Raw genomic sequence first — 25,000 nt, 5'->3', positions numbered from 1 at the left:
AACCCGGTGCTGAGCAGTAAGGTGAGACCATGTGTGTATTAAGCACTGAGGTTTGGGGAACACAACAGAGAAGCGTCGTCACGGAGACGACTTGAGCGACGCGACATCTGAACCCTGGGAACTGGAGAAGTAGGTCAGTCTGAGAGACAGACGGGGGGGAGGGGGGGCGCGGGGTAATCAGACACACGATCAAGAGTAAAAACATGTGAGAGAGAAGGGGGGGTGGGGGGAGAGAGAGAGGGAGGGAGGGAGAGAGAGAGAGAGCGAGAGATAAAGAGAGATAGAGGGAGGGAGAGAGAGAGATAAAGAGATAGGTGAGATAGAGGGAGAGGATGAAAGGACAGCAGTGGTGCTGGTGGTGTTTTACTGAGACACAGCTGGAACACAAGCTTCAGTGTAAACACTCAGAGTTGAAGAGTGAAGGAGAGAACCAGTTTATAACCTTTCAGTGTCTCAGAACGCCTCATAACTGTTCATAATCACTCAAAATGTCTCATAACTTCTCATAAAGCATGTATGAATATTTAAAGGACCCTGATGTTTTATAATGTGTTCACACACACACACACACACACACACACACACACACACGGCTAGCGTGCATCTATCAGGCAGCTGACGTATCAGGTGTGAGTCCTGGTTTTTATTTTTTTGTTAAGTGAGAGACGAACATTGCTACACCTGAGTGAGACTCATCTCCACAGCCTCCTTCTGTCCCTCCCACACACACCATCGCTAGCATCACTAACTGTAACTCACGAGTTTCTAACTAATCAATACACTTCACTAGTCCTTTCAGAGAAAACACAGCGTCACCATGACAACAGGCATCTCCTCATCACTATGGTTATCTGAGCTGTTGAATATTCTGGGCTGCGCTGATGAAGCACGGCTGATGGAGGATAAACAGGTGTGTGTTGTCGAGCGGTGATCAACACTGAGACTCTCATACACGTGTCCACTGTGTAGCGTGGCTCAGGTGTCTGCGTCTCAGACTCCAGCTGTCATGTGAGTGTGTGTGTGTGTGTGTGTTTCTCTGTCCTCCAAACTACGATAAGTCTGAATATTTCTGAGTCCTGAGCGAGTCCACGAAAAACAACACACAACACCTGAAAACACACACACACACACCTGTGAATTAACGTGATTAAATCGGTCTGTAAAAGGCGGGGCAGAAACCCCACAGTATCGGTATGAAGGGCAGAAGAACCTGCTGGTCCGGTTCCTTACCCCGTGGTTTTGGTTCTTGCTGCTCTCCTAAACGCTCAGCGCTTCTAAAGCTAGTGAGGAAACAAAAGCCGCTATTGTCGCAGCGACACGCGTAATCCGACCTGCACTCCCCGAGCGAGAGCTCCGTTTCACTGGCCAAGGAGAGAAGCTGATGTTCTGCTGTGTGTGTGTGTGTGTGTGTGTGTGTGTGTGTGTGTGTGTGCACGTCAGAGTCAGTGAGGTGACAGGTTAGCCGTGAACTTAGTTAGATTTAATAAAATTTTATTTGTATAGTGATTTTAACAATTGTCATTGCCACAAAGCAGCTTTACACAATTAAAAGAATTATTTAAGTGTGTATGAGATGTGTGTATGAGATGTGAGTGTGTGTGTGTGTATGAGATGTGAGTGTGTATGAATCAGAATGATCAGATCGTCCCTGATAAACGAGCTGAGGGCGACAGTGGCAAGGAAAAACTCCCTGAGATGGTAATAGGAGGAAACCTTGAGAGGAACCAGACTCAACAGGGAACCCATCCTCATCTGGGTGATAACAGAACCCATCCTCATCTGGGTTAGAAGACAGAAACTCGAGCGAGTGATCTCACTGAAGCTCCTCATAACACCAGCAGGAGCGTCGCTAAGCAGAGCAACAGGAGACTCTTGTGCTCTTCTTATTTACATTTAACTCTCTGGACTTCACCTCAGTGACTGTCACACCAATACCGGAATCACTCATGGATGCTGTCCAAACACTCAGCGAGAGTGTGTGTGTGTGTGTGTGTGTGTGTGTGTGTGTGTTGGCAGCGGATTAAAGCCTGTTGGCAGGTGACAGTAAACTGACCACTGCAGAAAGCTGAGACAGGAGGAGGACGAGTGATGGCGACTCGCCCCGAGCATGAAGCACTAACACTACACGGAGAGACTCAGATCAAGCTGACAGACAGACAGACAGACAGACAGACAGAGCGAGAGAGAGAGACAGAGCGAGAGAGAGAGAGAGACAGAGAGAGAGACAGAGCGAGAGACAGAGAGAGAGACAGAGAGAGAGAGACAGAGAGAGCGAGAGACAGAGAGAGCGAGAGACAGAGAGAGCGAGAGACAGAGCGAGAGACAGAGCGAGAGAGAGAGAGAGAGACAGAAAGACAGAGCGAGAGAGAGAGAGAGAGTCAGGTGTGCTGTCAAAAATAGCAACTGGTTTTAAATCCCTGCATTAGCTGCCGAGAGTTTAATTAAATATAAGATTATAATGAAAGTGTGTCAAGAGAAAAGGAGAGAAGGAGAGAAAGAGAGAGAGAGAGAGAAAGAAGGAAATAAAATCTAAGAACTGAAAGCAACACTGACCTCGAGGAACTCGCTGCAGCACGAGGTAGGACGTGAGTCTGTGTAGAGTGAAGCGGTGTAACTCTCAGGGAGTGTGTGAGTGTTTACCACAGGTGTGTTACAGTACTGATCATGATAATGATAACAGTGATTACAGATATAAACTCACTGTCTCATTAAAGCCAGCGTTGATCTCAGCTAATACAACAAGCTGATGTAAAAAGTCATAAAATAAAAATGAAATAAACAATAATTCATTTTGAAAATACAGAGAAATTAAACTAAAGCAGACTCAGACAGAAGGAACTGAAGAGCATCAACAAGTTCTGAACCTCATGATGGTGTCAGTGTGAGAGACACTCTTGGGTGGGATGACACCACACACACGCACACACACAAACTTATGAATGAAAAAATATTATTTCCATCTCAATCCATTACATTATTTTAATGCATTAAAATTATATTTTATTTCTCTATTAATTTCAGCATAATTTTTTTAATGGTTAAATTTCTGTATTTGATTATTGTTTCTGATGAACTAGCTTGGACTAAAAGGTACTCTCTCTCTCTCTCTCTCTCTCTCTCTCTCTCTGCACCTGTGTGTGTGTGTGTGTGTGTGCACGAGTGATACTAGGGCTGGGCCATTAATCGAAAAGGAATCGAATTCGACATTCAGAACCTATAATCGATCAAACTTTCCAAAGGCAATTATATTAATTACTTTCCCTTTAAAAACACTACCGCGCGTGGAGTCACGTGACCCCGCTCCGTTCCGTTATCCCGCCCACATGTCGAGCATGGAGAGCTTAAAGACTGAGACAACTGAGCAACAAGAGCAGATTGTACCAAAGAAAAACACAGTCTCTGTTATTTGGACACATTTTGGCTTCAGTAAGGACGACATCGAACAAAATGATTTAAAATCAAGTAATGCACCCTTCATTCGAAAATCTCTCACTTGTAATACAGTATGTGAGCATATTTACTGTACAAAAGGTGTCAGTGAACTATGAGGGCAAAAAATAAATAAATAAAATAATCGTTCATTAATCGTAATCGAGTTAAAATGTTCAATTAATCAAATTTAGATTTTAGGCCGAATCACGCAGCCCTAAGGGATACACTCCAATGGGAGATGGGTGTAGGAGTGAAAATGACTTTCCTGTTCTAGCACTCTCTCCCTCTCTCTCACACACACACACACACACACACACACACACACACACGGTCTCATACCATGTGTCTCTGTTGTACCTGACAAATCTGGCACTAACGGTACCAAACCATCAGCAGTACTTCCTGTTTCTCATCTTACACTGTGGGCAGGACCCCTCCCTTTGTGTGCGTGCGTGCGTGCGTGTGCGTGTGTGTGTGTGTGTGTGTGTGATGAGTGTGATCCTATAGACAGAGGGTCAGTGTAGAGACTGTGTGATGACTGACTGAAGGTTCAATAATAAACCTAAGAGAAGTTCCGCAGGAGCACTATTATATTATATAATCACACCACACACACACGCACGCACGCACGCGCACGCGCACGCGCACGCACACGCATACGCACACACACACCACAGTTCCATTTACTTTCATGCCAGGAAGTGCATGTCTCGGATCAGTAGCAGAGCATCATCTTTATAACCATAATGTCTATAACACCTCAAACATCTGTAACTATATCTGTAACTACAACATCTGTGACTACACCTAGAACTGCAACACCTTTAACTACATCATCTTATTAATACATCTGTAATTATATGTCTACAACATCTGTAACTGTAACATCTGTAAATACGCTGTATCTAAAGTGGAGCTCAAAATAAAGAGCAGAGTTTTATGTATAAGAATAACAGCTAGTGCAGGAAGACCCAGAGAAAGAGGAGTTTTTATAAACCTGTTGGGGAAAAAACACTGAAGAGGTGTAAAGAAAAAGAAAGAGAGGGAGTTCAAAAAACTCAGACTGATGTAACTTATAAAATAATTTATGTTTTATAGGTGTTTTGGCAAAAATTTAAAATTTTTGTTAACATTCATGTTGATGAAGCTCTTCTGAACTGACCGGAGAGAGAGGAAGAGAGGGAGAGAGAGAGAGAGAGGAAGAGAGGGAGAGAGAGAGAGAGAGGGGTGTGAGAGAGAGGGAGAGAGAGAGAGAGAGAGACAGTGAGAGAGAGAGAGACAGTGGGAGAGAGAGAGGGACAGTGGGGTGTGAGAGAGAGGGAGGGAGAGAGAGAGAGAGAGAGAGAGAGAGAGAGTGAGAGAGAGTGAGAGAGAGAGTGAGAGAGAGAGAGAGACAGGTGCGGGTGCCGCACACAAGGAGTTAATGAGTGACGGAGCTTCTCCTTCGTGTTCTGGCAGAGAGACAGGAAACACTAACCACATCACCCATCTTTAATCTCCAGCTCTGTTTAAACCCAGATCGTTAGTACACTCAATGTGCCTCATTAGCATTTACAGTCTGGCCTTCTCTCTCCCACACACACACACACACACACACACACACACACACACACACACACACACACACACACACAGGGGTGAAACCAACTGTAATGCTGGTGTAGGTTGCTTGCTTTCCTAAACCCAGTGCAGGACAGATGTTAAAGGAGACGTTACTCTCCGGAGGTACCAGATGGAGGTCCTGGTCATGTTTATCAACAGCACACACTCGGCCCTCTTCTACATACAGGAGCTCTCTGATGCCCCTGACTGACGAGTGGCACTGTGACTGACAGGAGAAAGACAATAAGCTCCTCCCACTCAGGGGCAAAAGACAATTTTGCTCTCTTGAGCTTCTGCAATATGAAGCTGTGATCTTAAACCCCTGGAATGAAAAGTGTAATAAGTCACAGAGTGAAGTAAAGAGCCACTGACCAGAAGGCTGGGAGTTAAAGCAGGTGTTAAAGCTTCAGCTGCTCACTTTATAAACACTGTGTGTCCGTGTGTGTGTGTGTGTGTGTGTGTGTGTGTGATATATTGATGACAGGATATAGTGGTCAGGAAGTTGAATGAAGTTCACACAAGTGTATACACACACACACACACACACACACACACAGGTTATTTTCCTCAGCGCTGCAGAGATCAGGCCTGAGTGATAGGACGTGTGTTTGTCGCTGACTGCCGCGCTCATACACTCACAGACATGCTCATGATGAAGTGAAACTATAAAGGAGCCGTGGGGAGCTGTGTGTGTGTGTGTGTGTGTGTGTGTTTGTATGTGTCTGTTCTCGACTCGCAGATGAAGTTAAAGCGGTCAGTTCCCTGCTCCTGCTCTTACGTCTGATGTGAGTGAGACGCTGACACAGCGCCCAGGAAGCTGAGGGAAGCCATATTGCAGCACAGGAAGTGAGACAACAGACGTGTTATGACAGACAGGAAAGCGAGACAGAAAGTTTAGCGAGACACAAGTCAGGCCAACAGATTCATTCCATTCAAGGTGAAGACAACAGAAGTTCGTGCGCGTCTGCTGCTGGGGCGGCGAGCGTGGCGTGGGAGCGGTGGGAACAATACACTCAGGGACGGTAGCGCGCGGCTCGGGCCGGGCGGCAATGGTGGCGGGAGCGCGGGGAGAGCAGCGGCGGATATAGAAGAGGAAAAACAGAAGCTTGTGGAAGGAGAGCTGGGGAACGTCTCAAGTCTCCCGACACCGTAAACACTTCTACACACCGCCTCGCATCCTTTCATCTCGTCCCCAGATCCAGCTGTGGCACCGTGCCAGCATCGCCGTTTTCCAACACAAAGTGCCAGCGAGTATAAACACTCCAAACGTCAGACAGAACCTCTGGTGTGTGTTGACTGTCGGTGTGTGTGTGCGCGCGCGCGCGTGTGCGTGTTACAGCCAGCAGGACTACACAGGAAACAAATGAGCTATGGCTAACCCGCTATCGTGGGATTTAATGTCTGGGTTCTAAAGAAATCGTCTGATAAACACACACTGTAAACATCAGACACCAGATAATCTGATCTGAGAATAAATCCCACGCTGTCCAGGTTTAGTTAAATTACTCATAGACGCCCTGTAGAGACAGGACAATTAGCAATGTGTGTTTGGAAAAACTCACACACACATGTACACTTCCTGAACAGACTATACATTACATTACATTTACATTTAGTCATTTGGCAGACCCTCTTATCCAGAGCGACTTACATTTTTATCTCATTACACATCTGAGCAGTTGAGGGTTAAGGGCCGCGCTCAAGGTGGTGGTTGTGGGGTTTGAACCTGGGACCTTCCGAACCGTAGTCCAATGCCTTAAACTGCATCAGTGCAGCTTGAGATATGTGCTGAATAAACACGTTGATAATTTAAAACCTGCCACGTCATGTGTGTTAGGAAAACCTCGAATGGTTCACGGTCTGTGTTTTGTGTTTCTGATGGCGACGACAGTTCAGCAGTTCTCTCTCTCTCTCTCTCTCTCTCTACAACGTGGTGCAGAATTCCTGAGGTTTGGGAAAGACTGCCTGCAGAAGAGCATTACTAAGTGTGCAGAATCTTTAGAGCACACAAGTAACACTGTCTGGCCTCATTATTGCCCCATTCGAGCAGTGACGGGGCAGAAAACGCTCTTGACCACGTAAGACCAAGAGGACTCCTCATTCCAGCGCATACCTGCTCCCAGACGGACAGCACGGCGAGCGCTAGCGTTTCTCCAGCCCCGAGTGTCAGTGTGAGACGAACTGACCGCAAACATTTGCCACTTAAACGACTGCCATCTGCCTGCCTACACCTATAACGACTCGCTGCTGGAGCCTGGGTGAGGAGACAAGTCCTAAAGAGAACAGTCACAGAGCACGGCAAACAGCGAACAGGATCACAGCAGAACTCTCAGTCGCTCCTCATAGAGGGCTGGAAGAAGAAGTGTTTAAGTGCTGTTAGTTTCCGGGTAAAGCCTCGCTGCCAGGCATGAAGCAGCGCCAAAACACTTCACACATCCATGGTGATGCACGGCAACGTCCCGGCAAAACAACAAGGCAGACTGTTTACATAACACACTTGAGACCTGGCAGCTTTGCTGAGTTGCTAATGACCGACCAATCAGATAACATCTTCAGGAAGAGGAGGAGCTGCCACACTGCTAATTTAGGATTAAAAGGGGCATTTACTTATGTCATCTTTTATTGCTCATCTCTCTTTCCCTCTCTCTCTCACACACACACACACACACACACACAATTACTTAAACGGACTGCATATGCAACCTGTGTGACAGAGCCAGAAAACGAATGCTTCAGCACGGACATGTCCATAAAAGGCACTGTGTCTCTGTGTGTCGCGTCCCAGCGCTGAGGCCCTCCCGTTACTCACGGTTAATGAGATGTGAACAACTTCTGGCAAAACTCTCATCAATCAGCCTGACCCTCTCCTCACCATGATCACAATCAACCTAATCCCTATTAAACACACACACACACACACACACACACACACGTGTTTCTCCTGGATTACAGTAAACCATACAGCAGATCGTACACGTCTCTCACTCGGGGCTCGACACACCTGTGCTCTAACGCAACAACCGTCAGCTCACCAATTACGTCAACTCCACTCTTAGACATGAGAACAGTATCTATAAAAGTAATTTATAAGCTTAGATTTGGTTTAATGTAACCTTCGTCGTCATGGTGTACAGATGATCGCCTGGAGGCTGAGGCCACCTCTAACCTCTCCGATTGATCTGATCACAGTCTGGTGAAACTGGGAAATGTTTCACTGTGTGAGCTGTAATGGAAACAGCGAGAGCAACCACCTGGTTATAACCTCCTCATGTACAGCGTGTCGAGCAGCCTGTGGAAAATGTCCTGAGAGACTGAGGGACAGAGTCTGCAGGAAGGAAACTCAGTGTGTGTGTGTGTGTGTGTGTGTGTGTGTGTGTGTGGAGTTGCTCAGTGTGTGTGTGTGTGTGTGTGGAGTTGCTCAGTGTGTGTGTGTGTGGAGTTGCTCAGTGTGTGTGTGTGTGGAGTTGCTCAGTGTGTGTGTGTGTGGAGTTGCTCAGTGTGTGTGTGTGTGGAGTTGCTCAGTGTGTGTGTGTGTGGAGTTGCTCAGTGTGTGTGTGTGGAGTTCCTCAGTGTGTGTGTGGAGTTGCTCAGTGTGTGTGTGTGGAGTTGCTCAGTGTGTGTGTGTGGAGTTCCTCAGTGTGTGTGTGGAGTTGCTCAGTGTGTGTGTGTGGAGTTCCTCAGTGTGTGTGTGTGAGTTCCTCAGTGTGTGTGAGTTCCTCAGTGTGTGTAGTGTGTGTGTGGAGTTCCTCAGTGTGTGTGTGGAGTTGCTCAGTGTGTGTGTGGAGTTGCTCAGTGTGTGTGTGGAGTTCCTCAGTGTGTGTGTGGAGTTCCTCAGTGTGTGTGTGGAGTTCCTCAGTGTGTGTGTGGAGTTGCTCAGTGTGTGTGTTCCCTAGCGAGTCCAGATATAAGCGAGGGAAGCAGACGCGACGCTCCTGTTACACACACTGGTGTCAGAACTCCGGGGCACAAACACAGACCTGCACGTTCACACTCTCATCCAACAGACACAACACACACGTTTCTTCGAGAACTTACACACATGTTCCCTCAGACACTGCAGCTTTATAAATCACCAGAAACACACTTCACAAATATCCAACGTCTGGATGTTCTGCTCAGGACGAGTGTTTGCACAACATGCACTCATGTTCATGACAGCGGGAGAAGGAGAGCAGGGCGAGCGGCACACACTCACACAGCTGATGAGCACAGAGAAGCTCTGGAGTGTGATCTAACCTCATTAACACACAGCTATAAGGCTCAGTTGACACTAAACTCAATCAGGAGATCAGGACTGTAAACTAACATCACCCTGGGATCAGGATAAATAAGGTCATGCTTGTGCAAAGAGACTGCAGGGGGAGCGCCGGAAGTTCTCTTACCTTCTCATGTATGAGCCACGTCTCAGGATCTCACTCAGCACATGAAGGGACATCCAACACAGGGGAAGAAATCAGCAGCACACACACCTGAGGAGAACAGGTGTAGAGATTTAGAAACAGAAAGAGGGGTGTGAGGGGACACGGAAGACGCACTGAGTTTGTTTAGCGCTTCAAAGCAGAATTGAAACAGAACTGATAAAGTCCAGCTCTCCCACTGTGTCCAGCTCACTACCGCAATGTCTCTCTCAGCAGGAGCTTCTTACAGCAGCATTAGCTTAACTGAAATATGTGATTTCACCATCAGGATATAGAGAGAAAGAGAAAGAGAGAGAAAGAGACAAGGAGAGAGAGACAGGGAGAGAGAGAGACAGGGAGAGAGAGAGAGAAAGAGAGAGAAAGAGACAAGGAGAGAGAGACAGGGAGAGAGAGAGACAGGTGGAGTGGAGCGAGACATACAGAGAAAAAGCAGCCTTACACAGAGTATAAAACACCTTTTCTGATGTCTGATACAGGTTTGCGTCCTGACCGCAGGGACCGAGTGCAGCCCGTCACGTGTTTGTGTGTTTTATGAAGCGAGTGAAAGCATGAACTACACTCAGGCATGTGGGAGGAGCCTGTAAATTTCACCATGCGTGCTTTAGGTTTACTGAACACTACAGCTCTGATAAACACACATTTCAGCACACACAGTTTCACAAGCCTCCCTAATGCATGTACACATGTGTTTGTGGAGTGTGTGTGTGTGTGTGTGTGTGTGTGTGTGTGTGTGTGAGCAAGGTCCTGTAATAACAGCACATTGTTGCCTGAAGTAGAGATCAAAAGTCACTCATTCCCCAAAGGTAGAGAAATCAAACTCAGGTCTTTCCTGCTGTCTGAGAGATGCTGACGAGATCAGAGCGGAGAGACCGGTAGAAATCAGAGAGTAGAGATGAGAAAGGGGAGAAAGAGACGGACGAGTCACAAGAGGGAAGAGACAAGATAAGCAAAAAGTAGAGAGGCAGTGGAGGTAAGACAAGAGAAGTGAGGAGACGAGAGACGAGAACAAAGTTTAACACAAAGTGGAAATAAACTAAATGAAAGATTTTTTTCAGCTGTGTGGCCTTTAGCTTACATCACACACTCGCTCACTACTCTACTCTACTTCCTCTCCTTCACTGCAGATCTGTCACAGATTTGTTCTTCTCACACACACACACACACACACACACACACACACACACACACACACAAACACACACACACAAACACACACACACACAAACACACACACACACACACACACACACACACACACACACACACACACACAGGGATGGAAATGAGAATCTTACAGTCTTTCCCTCACCTTCTGGGAAGTGAAACTGAGCCGAGTGTGGATGTGATCTGCCTCTACTGCACGTCTACACACAAACACTCAAGATCTAAACCCAAGGTGATGTAAGACATGATCCATGGACAGTATACAGTGTCAACACATGAACGTGCAGTAATTAACAGATAATCTCTCGGCTCATCAACGTCAGGCCAGGGTGGTGATGTGCTGTTATTGGACAATAATCACCTTCAGGCAGATAAGAGTCAGGCCACATCACCACATGTTTTATTCTCCTTACAATACAGCAACTGTTACATTCAATAATAAGCATTAATACCCAATTTGTTTAACACCTAAAGTAATCTATTGGATGAAATAAAAGTAATCCTGTAATATTATTTCTTATTATCGGTGGTTTACTTTAATCCAAACAGAGTGTAAAGCGGTATGTGTGTGTGTGTGTGTGTGTACAGAGCAGTCAGTACTGTGGTGTTGCTGTGACGTGAGACACAGTAGTGTAACAGGAGGTTTCTGATGTTCCTGAGTTTATTACTTGTGAGGAACAGCAGGTCCAGTCCACAGGCCGTGGTGTTCTCCACAGGAATGTCACGTCCCTGAGTTTCCTGAAGCAACAGAGTCTGTAGCTGCATTCTGTTCCACTGTCTACTTTAAAGTGCTCCCTGCCACCTGCGGACGGCTAAAGGAACTTCCCTGGACGATACTTTCTCCCTGCGTTACCATGGAAACAAGGTCACCTCAGATACCTGCTGCTGCTAATGTCACATCTTCACTGGTTGTGGCCTTTCGACTGCTTGCCACAGCGGACCACCTGATTTAGCACAACAGCACATCCCCGAAGGTGAGATCACTTTTGTACAGTTCCACCATGATTATCAACCGATTATGAGGTTTCTTTTTTATCCTGATATTTTGCTATTAACCAGTTCATTTAACCAGTTATCAGATGTGTGTTCTCACTAAAAGTGCTTCTGTGACTGGGTGTGAATGTGGGTTTAGTCAGACAGCTGCTCTCTCCTCAGTACTGCGGACCGTACAGACCTACTCTCACCCACGCTGAGACACACAGTTAGTGTCATTAACCACTGGACAACACCTGGGACACGCCCACTTATACATACAGTGGGGCAAAAAAGTATTTAGTCAGCCACCAGTTGTGCAAGTTCTCCCACTTAAAAAGATGAGAGAGGCCTGTAACGCTCATCATAGGTATACCTTAACTATGAGAGACAAAATAAGGGAGAAAAAAAATCCAGAAAATCACATTGTAGGATTTTTAAAGAATTTATGTTCAGATTATGGTGGAAAATAAGTATTTGGTCAATGACAAAGTTTCATCTCAATACTTTGTTGGCAATGACAGATGTCAAAAGTCTTTACAAGGTTTTCACACACTGTTGCTGGTACTTTGGTCCGTTCCTCCATGCAGATCTCCTCTAGATCAGCGATGTTTTGGGGCTGTCGCTGGGCAACACGGACTCTCAACTCCCTCCAAAGATTTTCTATGGGGTTGAGATCTGGAGACTGGCTAGGACACTACAGGACCTTGAAATGCTTCTTACGAAGCCACTCCCTCGTTGCCCGGGCGGTGTGTTTGGGATCATTGTCCATGCTGAAAGACCCAGCCACGTTTCAACTTCAATGTCCTTGCTGATAGAAAGAGATTTTCACTCAAAATCCCACGATACACGGCCCCATTCATTCCTTCCTTTACACGAATCGGTCGTCCTGGTCCCTTTGCAGAAAAACAGCCCCAAAGCATGTTTCCTCCCCATGCTGTAGGTATGGTCTTCTTTGGATGCACAGTGTGTTACTGGTGGTAGCCTTTGTTACTTTGGTCCCAGCTCTCTGCAGGTCATTCACTAGGTCCCCCCGTGTGGTTCTGGGATTTTTGCTCACAGTTCTTATGATCCTTTTGACCCCACAGGGTGAGATCTTGCGCGGAGCCCCAGGTCGAGGGAGATTATCAATGGTCTTGTATGTCTTCCATTTTGTAATAATTACTCTCACAGTTGATTTCTTTACACCAAGCTGCTTTCCTACTGCAGATTCAGTCTTCCCAGCCTGGTGCAGGTCCATAACTTTGTTTCTGGTGTCCTTTGACAGCTCTTTGATCTTGGCCATAGTGGAGTTTGGAGTGTGTGTCTTTTATACTAATAACGAGTTCATACAGATGCCATTAATACAGGTAACGGGTAGGGGACAAAGGAGCCTCTTAAAGAAGTTGTTACAGGTCTGTGAGAGCCAGAAATCTTGCTTGTTTGTAAGTGACCAAATACTTATTTTACCGAGGAATTTACCTTTTTTTTGTACAATCTCCTCGTTGTCGGTTTTGTCACATGTAAGCAAACTCACTGCTGCTGCACCATCTTCTTCCATTGTCGAAGTGTATGTGAAGCCAAACGCATCAAAAGTGAGACGAAACCATGGCACCTGATTGAACCAAATATCTGTGCGGCCCAGTGGACAGCGCAGCGCGACTATCTGGACAGCGCAGAGATGATCTGGTTTATTTGTGCAGCCCGGTGGATCGCGCAGCGCGGACTAAGTTGAGCAGCGCTGCTCAAATCACAAACCTGCGCGACCCACTGTTTTTTATTTAAAAACCATATATTTAACTGTTTAATATTATTTCCTGGTTTGTACGTTCGCATCCCAGCGGGGTAAAATGTATTTTGATGGTCGGCGTAGTCTATTTCTACCAGAGTCGCGCAGGTTTGTGATTCGAGCAGCGCTGCTCAAGTTGGTCCGCGCTGCGCGATCCACCGGGTCTGGATATTTGGTCTGCTCACGCCGGCTCAATCGGGTGCCCCGTTTTCGTCCCACTTTAGATGTGTTTGGCTCCCCATAGAAGTGAATGTGTATTGCGTGGTTACGTAATGTTCAACGTCACGTGATCTCAACCGTGATTAAGACGATAGACCAAAATCTATATCGGTTGACAAATTTCTACCAGTTAACCGTGTCTACCGTATATCGCCCACCCCATTACAATTAAAATACAATTTAGTTCAGCAATTTGCCAAAGTTGTGCTGAAAAAAGGGGACATGTCACTCGATCTAGAGCCCTATCTATATAATGCTATATGCATACACACACACACTATATATATATATATATATATATATATATGTGTGTGGTCTCGTGTGAGCTCTGTGCTCCAGCGAGTGTTCACTTGTTCCTCACACCATCAGTGTGAACAGAGCAGTTTCCTTTACTACAGTTTGGAATAGTAAGATGGCTGAACCCCTGCTGTACCCGATTACAGCACAGTCTGAGAGCGCGCTCACGCCCGGGTGTGTAAGGGCTCACACACTCCCTCAGTGGTTCTCAGCAGGTGCTGGTGGTTCTCACGGTGATACAGTTGATTCAGTGTGTAGTCTCACAAAAGGCAGATGAAAACCACAGGACACAGTGAAACAGAGGCACAAGACAGACAAACTCAGACTCACACAGACAGCAGGAGCAGCACCTGAGTACAGGCAAATGGTTATTAGGGAAAGAAAAAGCTGTTAAAAAAACGTGTGTGTGTGTGTCTGTGTGTGTGAGAAATGGCTGAGGAGTGTTTACACCCCTGTGTGTGTTGTGTCTGTGTTTGAGGAAGGAGACAGATTTGTTCATGATCTTATCTGTATAATAAGCTTTTCCACTGTTTCTTTGCGAGGTTCCTTCACCAGCACTGCAGAGGCAAAGAGAGATGAACAACAACTCAGCTGCATCACTGATTACTAATCACTAGTCCATTAACTTAGTCTGATCAATCAGCCCAATTTACCCTGCGTCAGTCACATCAGTGAAAGCACAGCAAAAACTCTTACACGCCCCCCCTCACACACACACGCCCCCGCCCCTCACACACACACGCCCCCGCCCCTCACACACACACGCCCCCGCCCCTCACACACGTATATGTGTGTGTGAGTGTATGTTACATCTAGTCTTGTAACAAATGACTAAAATTGACCTAGAATAACTGGAAATGTTCACATACAACTTAAGATTTTATTTTATATATATATATATATATATACACACACACATGCGCACACACACACACAAATACAATCTATACTAACTGATATATGCTAATATTATAAATAATATATATATATATTTTAGTAGCAGTAGCAGCCATATGTAAAAAGCGAGAGCAGATGAGTCAGGCGGATGTGTTTAACTTTACACCTCATTCATGATTCACGACATCAGGGATGAAGGACGACAGAGACTCTCACCGCAGAGAGGCCATATCTGAATGACCTTTGACCCGTGAGGTCACAAGCCTCGGTTTTGTCAGACAGGAGATAACAGAGCGCGTCTCTGGTCAGGACAATTTGTTCCGTCTCCTGTATCACCAGGAGAACCAGTCAACAACACTTCCACTAAACTAACTGTTGGCATGATGTCATGCCACACACACACACACACACAGACACACACACACACAGACACACACACACACAGACACACACAGACACAGACACACACACACACACACACACACAGACACACACACAGACGCGCGCGCACACACACAGACGCGCGCACACACACACAGACGCGCACACACACACACAGACGCGCACACACACACACAGACGCACAGACGCACAGACGCACACGCGCACACAGAGACGCACACGCGCACAGAGAGACGCACACGCGCACAGAGAGACGCACACGCGCACAGAGACACACGCACACAGACGCACACGCGCACAGACGCACACGCGCACAGACGCACACGCGCACAGACGCACACGCGCACAGACGCACACACAGACACAGACGCACACACAGACGCACACGCACACACAGACGCACACAGACGCACACACGCACACGCACACAGACGCACACACGCACACACGCACACACGCACACACGCACACACGCACACACGCACACACGCACACACGCACACACGCACACTCGCACACACGCACACACGCACACTCGCACACACGCACACACGCACACACGCACACACACAGACACACACACAGACACACACACAGACACACACACAGACACACACACAGACACACACACACACACACACACAGACACACACACACACAGACACACACACACACACAGACACACACACACACACAGACACACACACACACAGACACACACACACACAGACACACACACACACACACACACACACAGACACACACACACACAGACACACACAGACGCACAGACGCACAGACGCACAGACGCACACACGCACAGACGCACACACGCACACACGCACAGACGCACACACGCACAGACGCACACACGCACACACGCACACACGCACACACGCACACACGCACAGACGCACACACGCACACACGCACAGACGCACAGACGCACAGACGCACACACGCACAGACGCACACACGCACAGACGCACACACGCACAGACGCACACACGCACAGACACACACACAGACACACACACAGACACACACACAGACACACACACAGACACACACACAGACACACACACAGACACACACACACACACAGACACACACACAGACACACACACAGACACACACACAGACACACACACAGACACACACACACACAGACACACAGACACACAGACACACACACGCACAGACGCACAGACGCACAGACGCACAGACGCACAGACGCACACACGCACACACGCACAGACGCACACACGCACACACGCACACACGCACACACGCACAGACGCACACACGCACAGACGCACAGACGCACAGACGCACACACGCACAGACGCACACACGCACAGACGCACACACACACAGACACACACACAGACACACACACAGACACACACACAGACACACACACAGACACACACACAGACACACACACACACACACACACACACACACACACACACAGACACACACACAGACACACACACACACACACACAGACACACACACACAGACACACACACACACACACACACACACACACACAGACACACACACACACAGACACACATGCAATAAATTCTGACTCATAGCTACAGGGATCTCGATTGCAGCAATCTTCATATGACGGTGATCAAAGGTGGAGCGGCGAGAAAAAGAAACTTTATTCTAGTTAAACAACAACCTGAAGACGCACAGAGAGCAAACACTACAAGCTCAGCGTTCATTAGTCGCCTCTAATCCCTCATGATTCTGACGTGGATCTGAAGGAGTTCTCCTGTCTGAAGGACGTGAAGCTCTAAAGGTGTTTCACACATTTCATCTAAATCCACCACACCTGTTAGTTATAACCATTATCCCACTAAACAGGACATGCTTGATGGATTAGTGTGGTTTGTTAATAGCTCAAAGCAATACGATAAAACATGAAAATGTGTTAAACTCTTATACGGTACAGTGCAGGAGTCTCGATGGTTAGAAAGCTCCTGTTAGCAAGAGATCTTCATCTGTTAGTCGTTACAGTTCTGCTGTGAATGTCGTTCTTCATTAACCCTTTGCGTTCTGTTTGGGGGTCCTGAGACGCTGGAGACTTCCAGACTAGCTAAACACACAAAGAGAACTGGTTTATCAACTTCACATTTCGTTTCTTAATTCCGTGAATCTGAAAATAAACCCTCGTGGTGCACTGATACTACGCTGCAGGTGCTCGCTACATCCCGTCTTGTGTTTAGGGTAACTTTAGAGTGTTTTCACATTATTCACAATTGATTCTATACCCATTAATGATTGCTCCCCCTCCCCCTGCTGGCCAGCGTTCATATAGTTTTTTTTGTTCCCTGTACTCGGGAACACTTGTGTATTTTAAAATGAAGAAAAAGATCTATAGTGAGGCTCTCTCAGGCCTTTACTGCATCAGCTGTGGCTGTGTAGGTCAGTTCATGAGCTGGAGCGTGCTGGAGACACTGCGTCTAAACAGCGATCTGCTTGCATGTTCAGGTATGATTGGCTTTTATATCTGTGTGCACTGTGTCATCCTCGAGCACTCCTTTTCTGGTGGACTCGGACACGGCTGTGTTCTCGCTGACCAGAATAAACCAGACTTTGGGGTCAAGTGTTCTCGGAAACAATCCCGGGCCCTAATGTAAAAACGCCCTGACTCTCTCTTTGTTACACACGCGTGCACGCGCACAGTTTTGTGTTTTGCATTTTAGTGTACTGAGCGTATTGAAATCGCTGATGCAGTTGAATCATTTTCTCTTTTTGACACACTGAGGACTCTGGAACCCCAAACCTACCTCAGTAAAGGCATCACCCCAGGCATCACTGTGTGTGTGTGTGTGTGTGTGTGTGTGTGTGTGTGTACGAGCTCTGATGCAGCACTGGAGGAAACAGTGTTGATGATGTAACGTTGTAATAAACAGGATGTTCTGAGATGTCATCATTAGTTTTTCTTTACATAACCACTCTGAGACTTCACACAACTCATCAGTATTGTCCTTTTACGAATAAGTTACTGATTTTATTTGTTTTTGCTCTACTTTACTATATTTAAGCTTTCGAGATTAAACAAACTATAAAGAAAGAGAATATAAAGGAGCATAAATAAAGCAACGAATGGAAGAGGATGTCTGTTACGACACGCCTGCACCATGAGGAACCGTTCACACAAACTACACACCACACACATATCGTCCAGCAGAAGAGAACTGGATTTGTGTTGTGACGTTATTATTCATATCTATAGCTGACATGCAGATGTTAACAATGTTTGTGTCGTAAAAGTGTGTAAAGTCGTGCCGCTGTGTCTCGAGCTTGATTCAGCGTACTGTGAAGACACACACAGCAGTATTGTGGTAAAGAGGAAAACCATCAGTCATGCGTAAGTGAGTACAGCCTGGAGCGCAGGAGGATAACGATCAGTGACACACACACACACACACACACACACACACACGGTAACACTTAAACCTATTTATGGAGCTGAGTTGCATTTTGTTTTTTTTACAGGTAAATGTTTTGCATCAGAAAACTCACAGCGAGGAAGAAGAGAAGAGCATGGTGAAGTCAAACACACACACACACACACACACACACAGCCCAAAACTAGTGGTTATGACTCCTTGAATTACTGAAGGAATTATAAAGGAAACACTCGCCCTACTCTTTCGTTTTGTTAATACCAACATGGCAGGTGTTATACGAGTCTCTGCACTCTCCTGACAGACGGCACTAGCACACGTCATCAAAGAACAGACACGTTTCTCCGTCAAACTGCAAACACTAAACTAACCGGTGCTACGTCCCAAATCACACACTTCTACTCCGGACTGACATGCACCGGCTGTCCTGTCACCTCCACACTGACGAGCGCTCTGCCTCTGTCTAGAACCTAAACCCCCAACCTCTGCTTCAAAGACAGCAGAAGATTTTAAGAGACACTGAGTTTGCGTGCGTGTGGGCTGGGATTAAATCCAGATCTTATTCCAGACTCTCATCAGACCATGTGAGGTGTTGTTAGCAGAGAGTTTAATTTGTACAGAACTCAGAACGGGGTCGTCTGGGATCTGACATGCCGACTGGTGACCTAACCCTGCCCTACATTAGTTTCCCATAACAGCACAACACTAGTAAATCAGGGTGAGGACCATTCCTGTGGTCTTTAGTCACTCAAGTTACACACACACACACACAGGTGACATTAGGAAACGTTCAGATGTTACAGTAGTGCTGCATGATGTATATAAGGAAAGAGAGATCAAGGCTTGAGGTCACAGACGGTCCACACTGCCACTCCTGATCTACACACACCTTTAAACCTTTTCTTTTGTGTTTCATTTGCGTTTTCCTGTAGACGAAATTCCTGCGTCGGTTTCAGGGAAAGGCAGTGTGAGATCTGTGTGATATCAGGATAAGCAGGCTGAACAGGTACAAATTAAACTCTCTGCTAAGAACACCACACATGGTCTGATGAGAGTCTGGAATAAGAGCCGGATTTAATCCCAGCCCCAGAACATTCCTGACCAGTCCCATACACACATCAGATAGAGCTTTATATTATACAAATATGAAGCGGCCTTAAAGGAAGTGTTATTGTTGGAGATCTGTACAGGGAAGAGCAGCGGTACAGTTCTGGGTTAAATTTGATATCCATGAAGAGCTGATCATCATTTTCCTGAGGATCTGCCTGTGAGGCAGATATGTTACTCTGCTCGCATTCGCACAAACACACACGCGATCTTGTCCCTGTTAAATACTTTGCAATTGAGCTAATGAAATGTTGCAGTTCCTCAATAATCCTGTAGGTCCTCTAAACTACCGACACCTTGGCAGACGGCACAGCGCCCCGTGTGGTAGGAGCAAACTATTTGTAAAGGTTGTTTAGAATTGTAACAAAAACTCAGAATAAATTTATATAAAAGCAGAAGAATTTAGAGAATTGCATAACAATTCAGGACAAATCGGCACAGAGGTATCGTGATATCGTATCGTCTGCGCCCTAAGTCCAGTACTGGTTTAAAAGTACAGAGAGATTGATAGTTTATTATTTACTGTTTATTTCACACTAATCTGGCCTATCATGGGTGTGTGTGTACAGAACTAAAGCTGCACAGGACTTTGCTTGGCGTGTGATGTTCAGGTGCACAAGTCTCTGTGAAGTCTAAACATTTCCAGAATCTCTGTTGCGTCAGTGGAAACTACACTCAGACAGCGAAACTACTCGGGCTGATTTGTCCATCATGATCTTAATTCAATATACACTCACAGGCCACATTATTAGGAACACCCATACCTCTGCTCATTCATGTACCAATCCAACCAGATATCAGCTATAAACCAGGCAGTTATGCTAGAGCAGACAAGATGGTGAAGGAGACAAAAATAACCACTCTGTACAACCATGGTGAGCAGGAAAGCAGCTCAGAAACCACAACATGCTGAATCTTAAAGAACAGCAGCACAAGATCACATCAGGTTCCTCTGCAATCAGCCAAGAAAAAGGCTACAGAGGAGAGATGCTCAGGTCAGTGCAGCGGCTTCAGGCTTGATTTTTTTCCCTGACCTGTAACTGCCTGACGTTATATACCCTGCTGCTGAGTGTGTTCCTAATAAAGTGGACAACAAATACTGTGCATCATGATGGACTTCTGACGCGCCACCTGACATGTACTTACACAAGTACTTATGTCACCTACTGTACTTTACACAACATCAGGTCAGAGAGAGTACAGTAACGTCATGACTGTAAGAACGAGCTAAACACACACACACACACACACACACACACACACACACACACTTAGGACTAAAGCAGGCTTTTCCAGTGTAATGGAAACATTCCATTACACACACACACACGTCTGGTATAATGAGTCTGAAGCGTGTTTTCTTACCAGAGCCCTATTGTAGAGCAGGGGAGAGGTTACACGGAAAATGTGATAAACTTGTGCGGTGAGTGAGAGAGAGCAGCTTTAAAGCACTTCCTCTCTGCCCTCAGCTCTGCTGCCTCAGCATCTTGGTTTATTTTCATCTGCTTCATATATATATATATACACACACACACACACACACACACACCCAGCACTGTACACAGTTACTATTTGGACATTATATGAACACCACATTACAGTTTGCACTCGGCCACACTACATGAGATCCTAACAACACTGACTGACTGAATAAAACACTGAACATTCACTGTACTGCATTTCAGCTAATGTTAAGCAGGTTAACACTGTACCAGTCTGCAGCCATTACTGTACATCCCTGGTGTGTGTGTGTGTGAGTAGAAATAAAGACTGAGAAGAAAGTCCAAACTCTGCATATAGACCTGAAACTATAATGGAGCAGCGGGTTCATGTTTATTGAGTCTGCACTTTAACATGTCAGGTCCAAGTTCACGCTCTTTGTTTCACTTCCAGATCCACACTTCTCCTTCACCTCCTGCTGTCACTAGCACAGGGTGTTTGTGTACAGAGAAGCCATGATGCCAAGAAATTAGATAGAGAGAGATAACGCTAAAACATTAGAGAAACACACACAATGGGGCAGTGGGCTTATGGCTCTAGGCTGCTGATTGATGGTTCAGGTAAAGACCTTAACATACCCGAATGTACGTAAGGTATGTTTGGTTTGTTTTGTGACTCAAGTAAATACAGTGTAGCTTTAACTAATGCAGCGTAAATCCCTCAATCAATTAGTTACATTTTCATTTCTAGCTGAGATTGTACATGGTCATATTTAATTGAAACATTTAAAAATGCTCCAAAAGCTGAAAACAAAATGATCCTGATAAACACCCGAGCATTAATTCCTCGGTTAGGGACTTCAGCCTATTCAAAAGTGTGAAACTGGACACCCTTGTGTTCAGTATTTTGTTTTTAAGCAGCTAATACAGCTAATGTATAGTAATGTATCTTCTTTCTTAAACATTGAAATGTAGTGTCAGTGTCTGAGATCTAACAAATGGAAACTCATCTAACTTCGAGTCTGGGTGGAGAAGAACAGAGCCAGGACTGTGGCAAGTACATTTATGGTGTTTTCATGTTAGGGCCCCACGATCGTTTTCGAGAACACCCGACCTCACAGCCTGGTTCATTTTTATCAGTGAGAACCCAATAGTTTCTTTATCTGGAACCGTGCACGAATCAAAAAATTGCATCACATATGGAATCCAACTGTCGTTAGGCCAACTGTGTGACCTAATGACAAATGTGTCTAACATTTCTATACGCGTTGCTGGTCGTCTTCACTCAAAGTAGCTTTTCACCAAACTTTGATCATTTTAGTCTGGACACACACGTCAGTGATTTTCTTTGCAGATGTTACATCACATCTGTTAAACGGCATAAATAAGGAGAAAACAGATCTGCTGCTGCTTGCTGTGTGTAGTCGCATAGAGTGTGTATTAGATAATAAACTCTGAGTAGAGGTGCATGCTCTCTCTCTCTCTCTCTCTCTCTCTCGCTCTCTCACACACACACACACACACGCTGCCTGCCTGGGAAAGTGTTTTCAGGAGGACAGAGAAACTACAGTGAAATAAGAGTCAATGTCTCGTCTCCACTCAGCACCGCTTCGACCGCCATGTTGCGACCGGACCGGATCATATGACCAAGTAACACATACTCACACACACACACCCAGCCTCATAAAAAACACAACCTGCTAGAGCCTCGCTCCTCCTGCAAATGTTTGATGACTGAGGAGACGTATGAAAATGTCTCACTGGTAAACTGATCCATTCTGAGAAGAGATTATTATATGAAATAACATTCTGAAATAAATGATTAATTCTGAGACTACACTCAATATCTGAAACTGTGAAGCTATAAGTGAGCATTTTTTTTACAGAGTTAATGTGTGTGTGTAACAGACTGAGAATAATCAGTTAATAAGTAGTCTTTCCACTTCACACACACACTCTCTCTCTCTCTCTCTCACTGCTGCAGGTCCGCCCTAATGAACAAATTAAATGTTTATTAAAGGACCCTGAAGTTCAGAAACGGTTACAGAAAACAGTGTTTAATAATGAACACCAGCAGCTTAGACCAAGCCCTTTAATAAAACACTAAACCCAGAGCGACACTCCCTTTACCACATCACTCTAATTAATCGACCTGCTACAGACAGACAACCGGTCAGAATAGCCTTACTAACTACACTGTACCAGCTAGTGTAGTGTAGTGTAATAACAGACACACAATGTTCAGAACAGCTTTATCATCATGTAGAACATCAGCACGTCACTGGCAGAGGTCCAGCTCTGAGCGGTCCGTCTCCACACCACAGGTACGAAACACACTGGAGGTTGTATTGCCGATCATTACTCTGGGATACGTTTGAGAAATTCATTTATTTTAGACCATGTAAAGGAAAGGAAAGGAAAGGAGAGGAGAGGGAAGAGGGAGGAGTTATGGGAGGAGAGGAGAGTACACAACTCCCCACCACTCGATCTCAACCACAGGAGGGAGACTGCTGTGTAAGCAGCGAATAGCGAGGAGCGCATCTTTAAATACAACATCATCTCCTTGAACAGACTTTGGACTTAATTTGGTTTTGCAGAATCTGAAGTTGAACACACAACTGTCCAGTGCAGATTGTTTAAGCGGCTAAAGCTAGCAACATCACTGCTTTATTTAAACATCTCAGACAGGGGCACGCAGCCGGCAAGAGAATTTTGTGGCTCTAAGGAAGCTCTTGAGGGAGCCTCAAACCGAACAATCCGCTGAACAGCAGTGAAGCAGAGCCGCATCATTCCCACGCTGTGCATGAGGTGATGATGGTGAAGAAAATGTAGACTGTGCTCGAAGGATATTCCACATGCTCAGACACTTAATGTCAAGAAGAGACTGTGTCTGTACAAACTTACCACACTGACTTTTATTTTATTAAATTTAGTTTATGTTGTGGACCTGCAGACAAAGTGCTTCTTACTGTATAGAGCAGTGCGTGACAGTTACAGCATCGATGAGTGTTTAACACACACACACACTCTGAGATACAACAACAAACTGACAGACAGGAAACAAAACCTGCTTCTCTCTGATTGGTCCACAGGCAGGGTAAAGCTCCATAACTCTAGAGCCCGCTCCCTCACCCTCGTACGTGATCTCTCTTCTATTTCACATTTGAAGACGAGCTTAAAACACACTATCCTGATTTGTTCCTCCGCCCCAAACACCTCTTCATGCTCCCACTGAGTTATTTTCCCTTCCATTGTTCTTCTCATCCCCTTCATGTCCAATACTCTCCACCATTATTTAGGGGACGGAGGTTATGTCTCCCGCATTTTCAGACCTTTACAAACCTACAGGATCACCTTCTTTGTGGAGAACCTGTTAGGATGCTCCTTAAAATTTGACCCTAAAAAGAGACTTAATTTTAGAAAAAGCTCTACGAATAACTAATACATTCTGACATTCACAAATCTGGCCTCGCCCATAAGAGACTGATGTGCGAGTGTAGGCGTGGCTGTGCATCACACTGCCTGACACTGCTGCAGGAGGAGGAGCTACACCCATATCGAATGCTACACAACCACATTTCTAAATTTCTGGAGAGTTTCACCAGGGTTATTCCCACCTCAGGGCCTCTGTCCTACATGAGTATGTGTTTATGCTAGATATCAGCTAGATAAGCTACTCGCACACACACATACCTACACACACTGTGGGGCGTCAGGGTCAGATCTGCACAGTGTGTCAGGAGGACGAGGTGTAGAGTGTAAAGCCTGCAGATCCTGTAGGAGTGTACAGTACAGTACAGCACAGAGCATCAGACCAAGAAACAACACAGAGTATGTGTTAATAATAAACAC

General features: G+C 45.9%; 1 protein-coding gene across 3 annotated transcripts in view; it reads right to left on the bottom strand.

Annotated features, from left to right (window-relative positions):
* The window catches only part of erbin (erbb2 interacting protein), a 71,079-nt gene that overhangs the window by 42,831 nt on the left and 3,248 nt on the right, over nucleotides 1-25,000 (bottom strand). For all 3 annotated transcript variants that reach the window (XM_053476372.1, XM_053476371.1, XM_053476373.1), the window contains exon 2: nucleotides 9,417-9,503. Coding sequence is in view for 2 of the 3 variants with exons in the window: in XM_053476371.1 (XP_053332346.1) it covers nucleotides 9,417-9,469 (53 nt within the window). In the remaining variant the exon portion in view is untranslated. The remainder of the gene's footprint in view (nucleotides 1-9,416; nucleotides 9,504-25,000) is intronic.

This window comes from Clarias gariepinus, chromosome 17 (genome assembly GCF_024256425.1).
Source record: "Clarias gariepinus isolate MV-2021 ecotype Netherlands chromosome 17, CGAR_prim_01v2, whole genome shotgun sequence".
Taxonomy (NCBI): domain Eukaryota; kingdom Metazoa; phylum Chordata; class Actinopteri; order Siluriformes; family Clariidae; genus Clarias; species Clarias gariepinus.
This window is presented reverse-complemented; position numbering and strand designations above follow the sequence as displayed.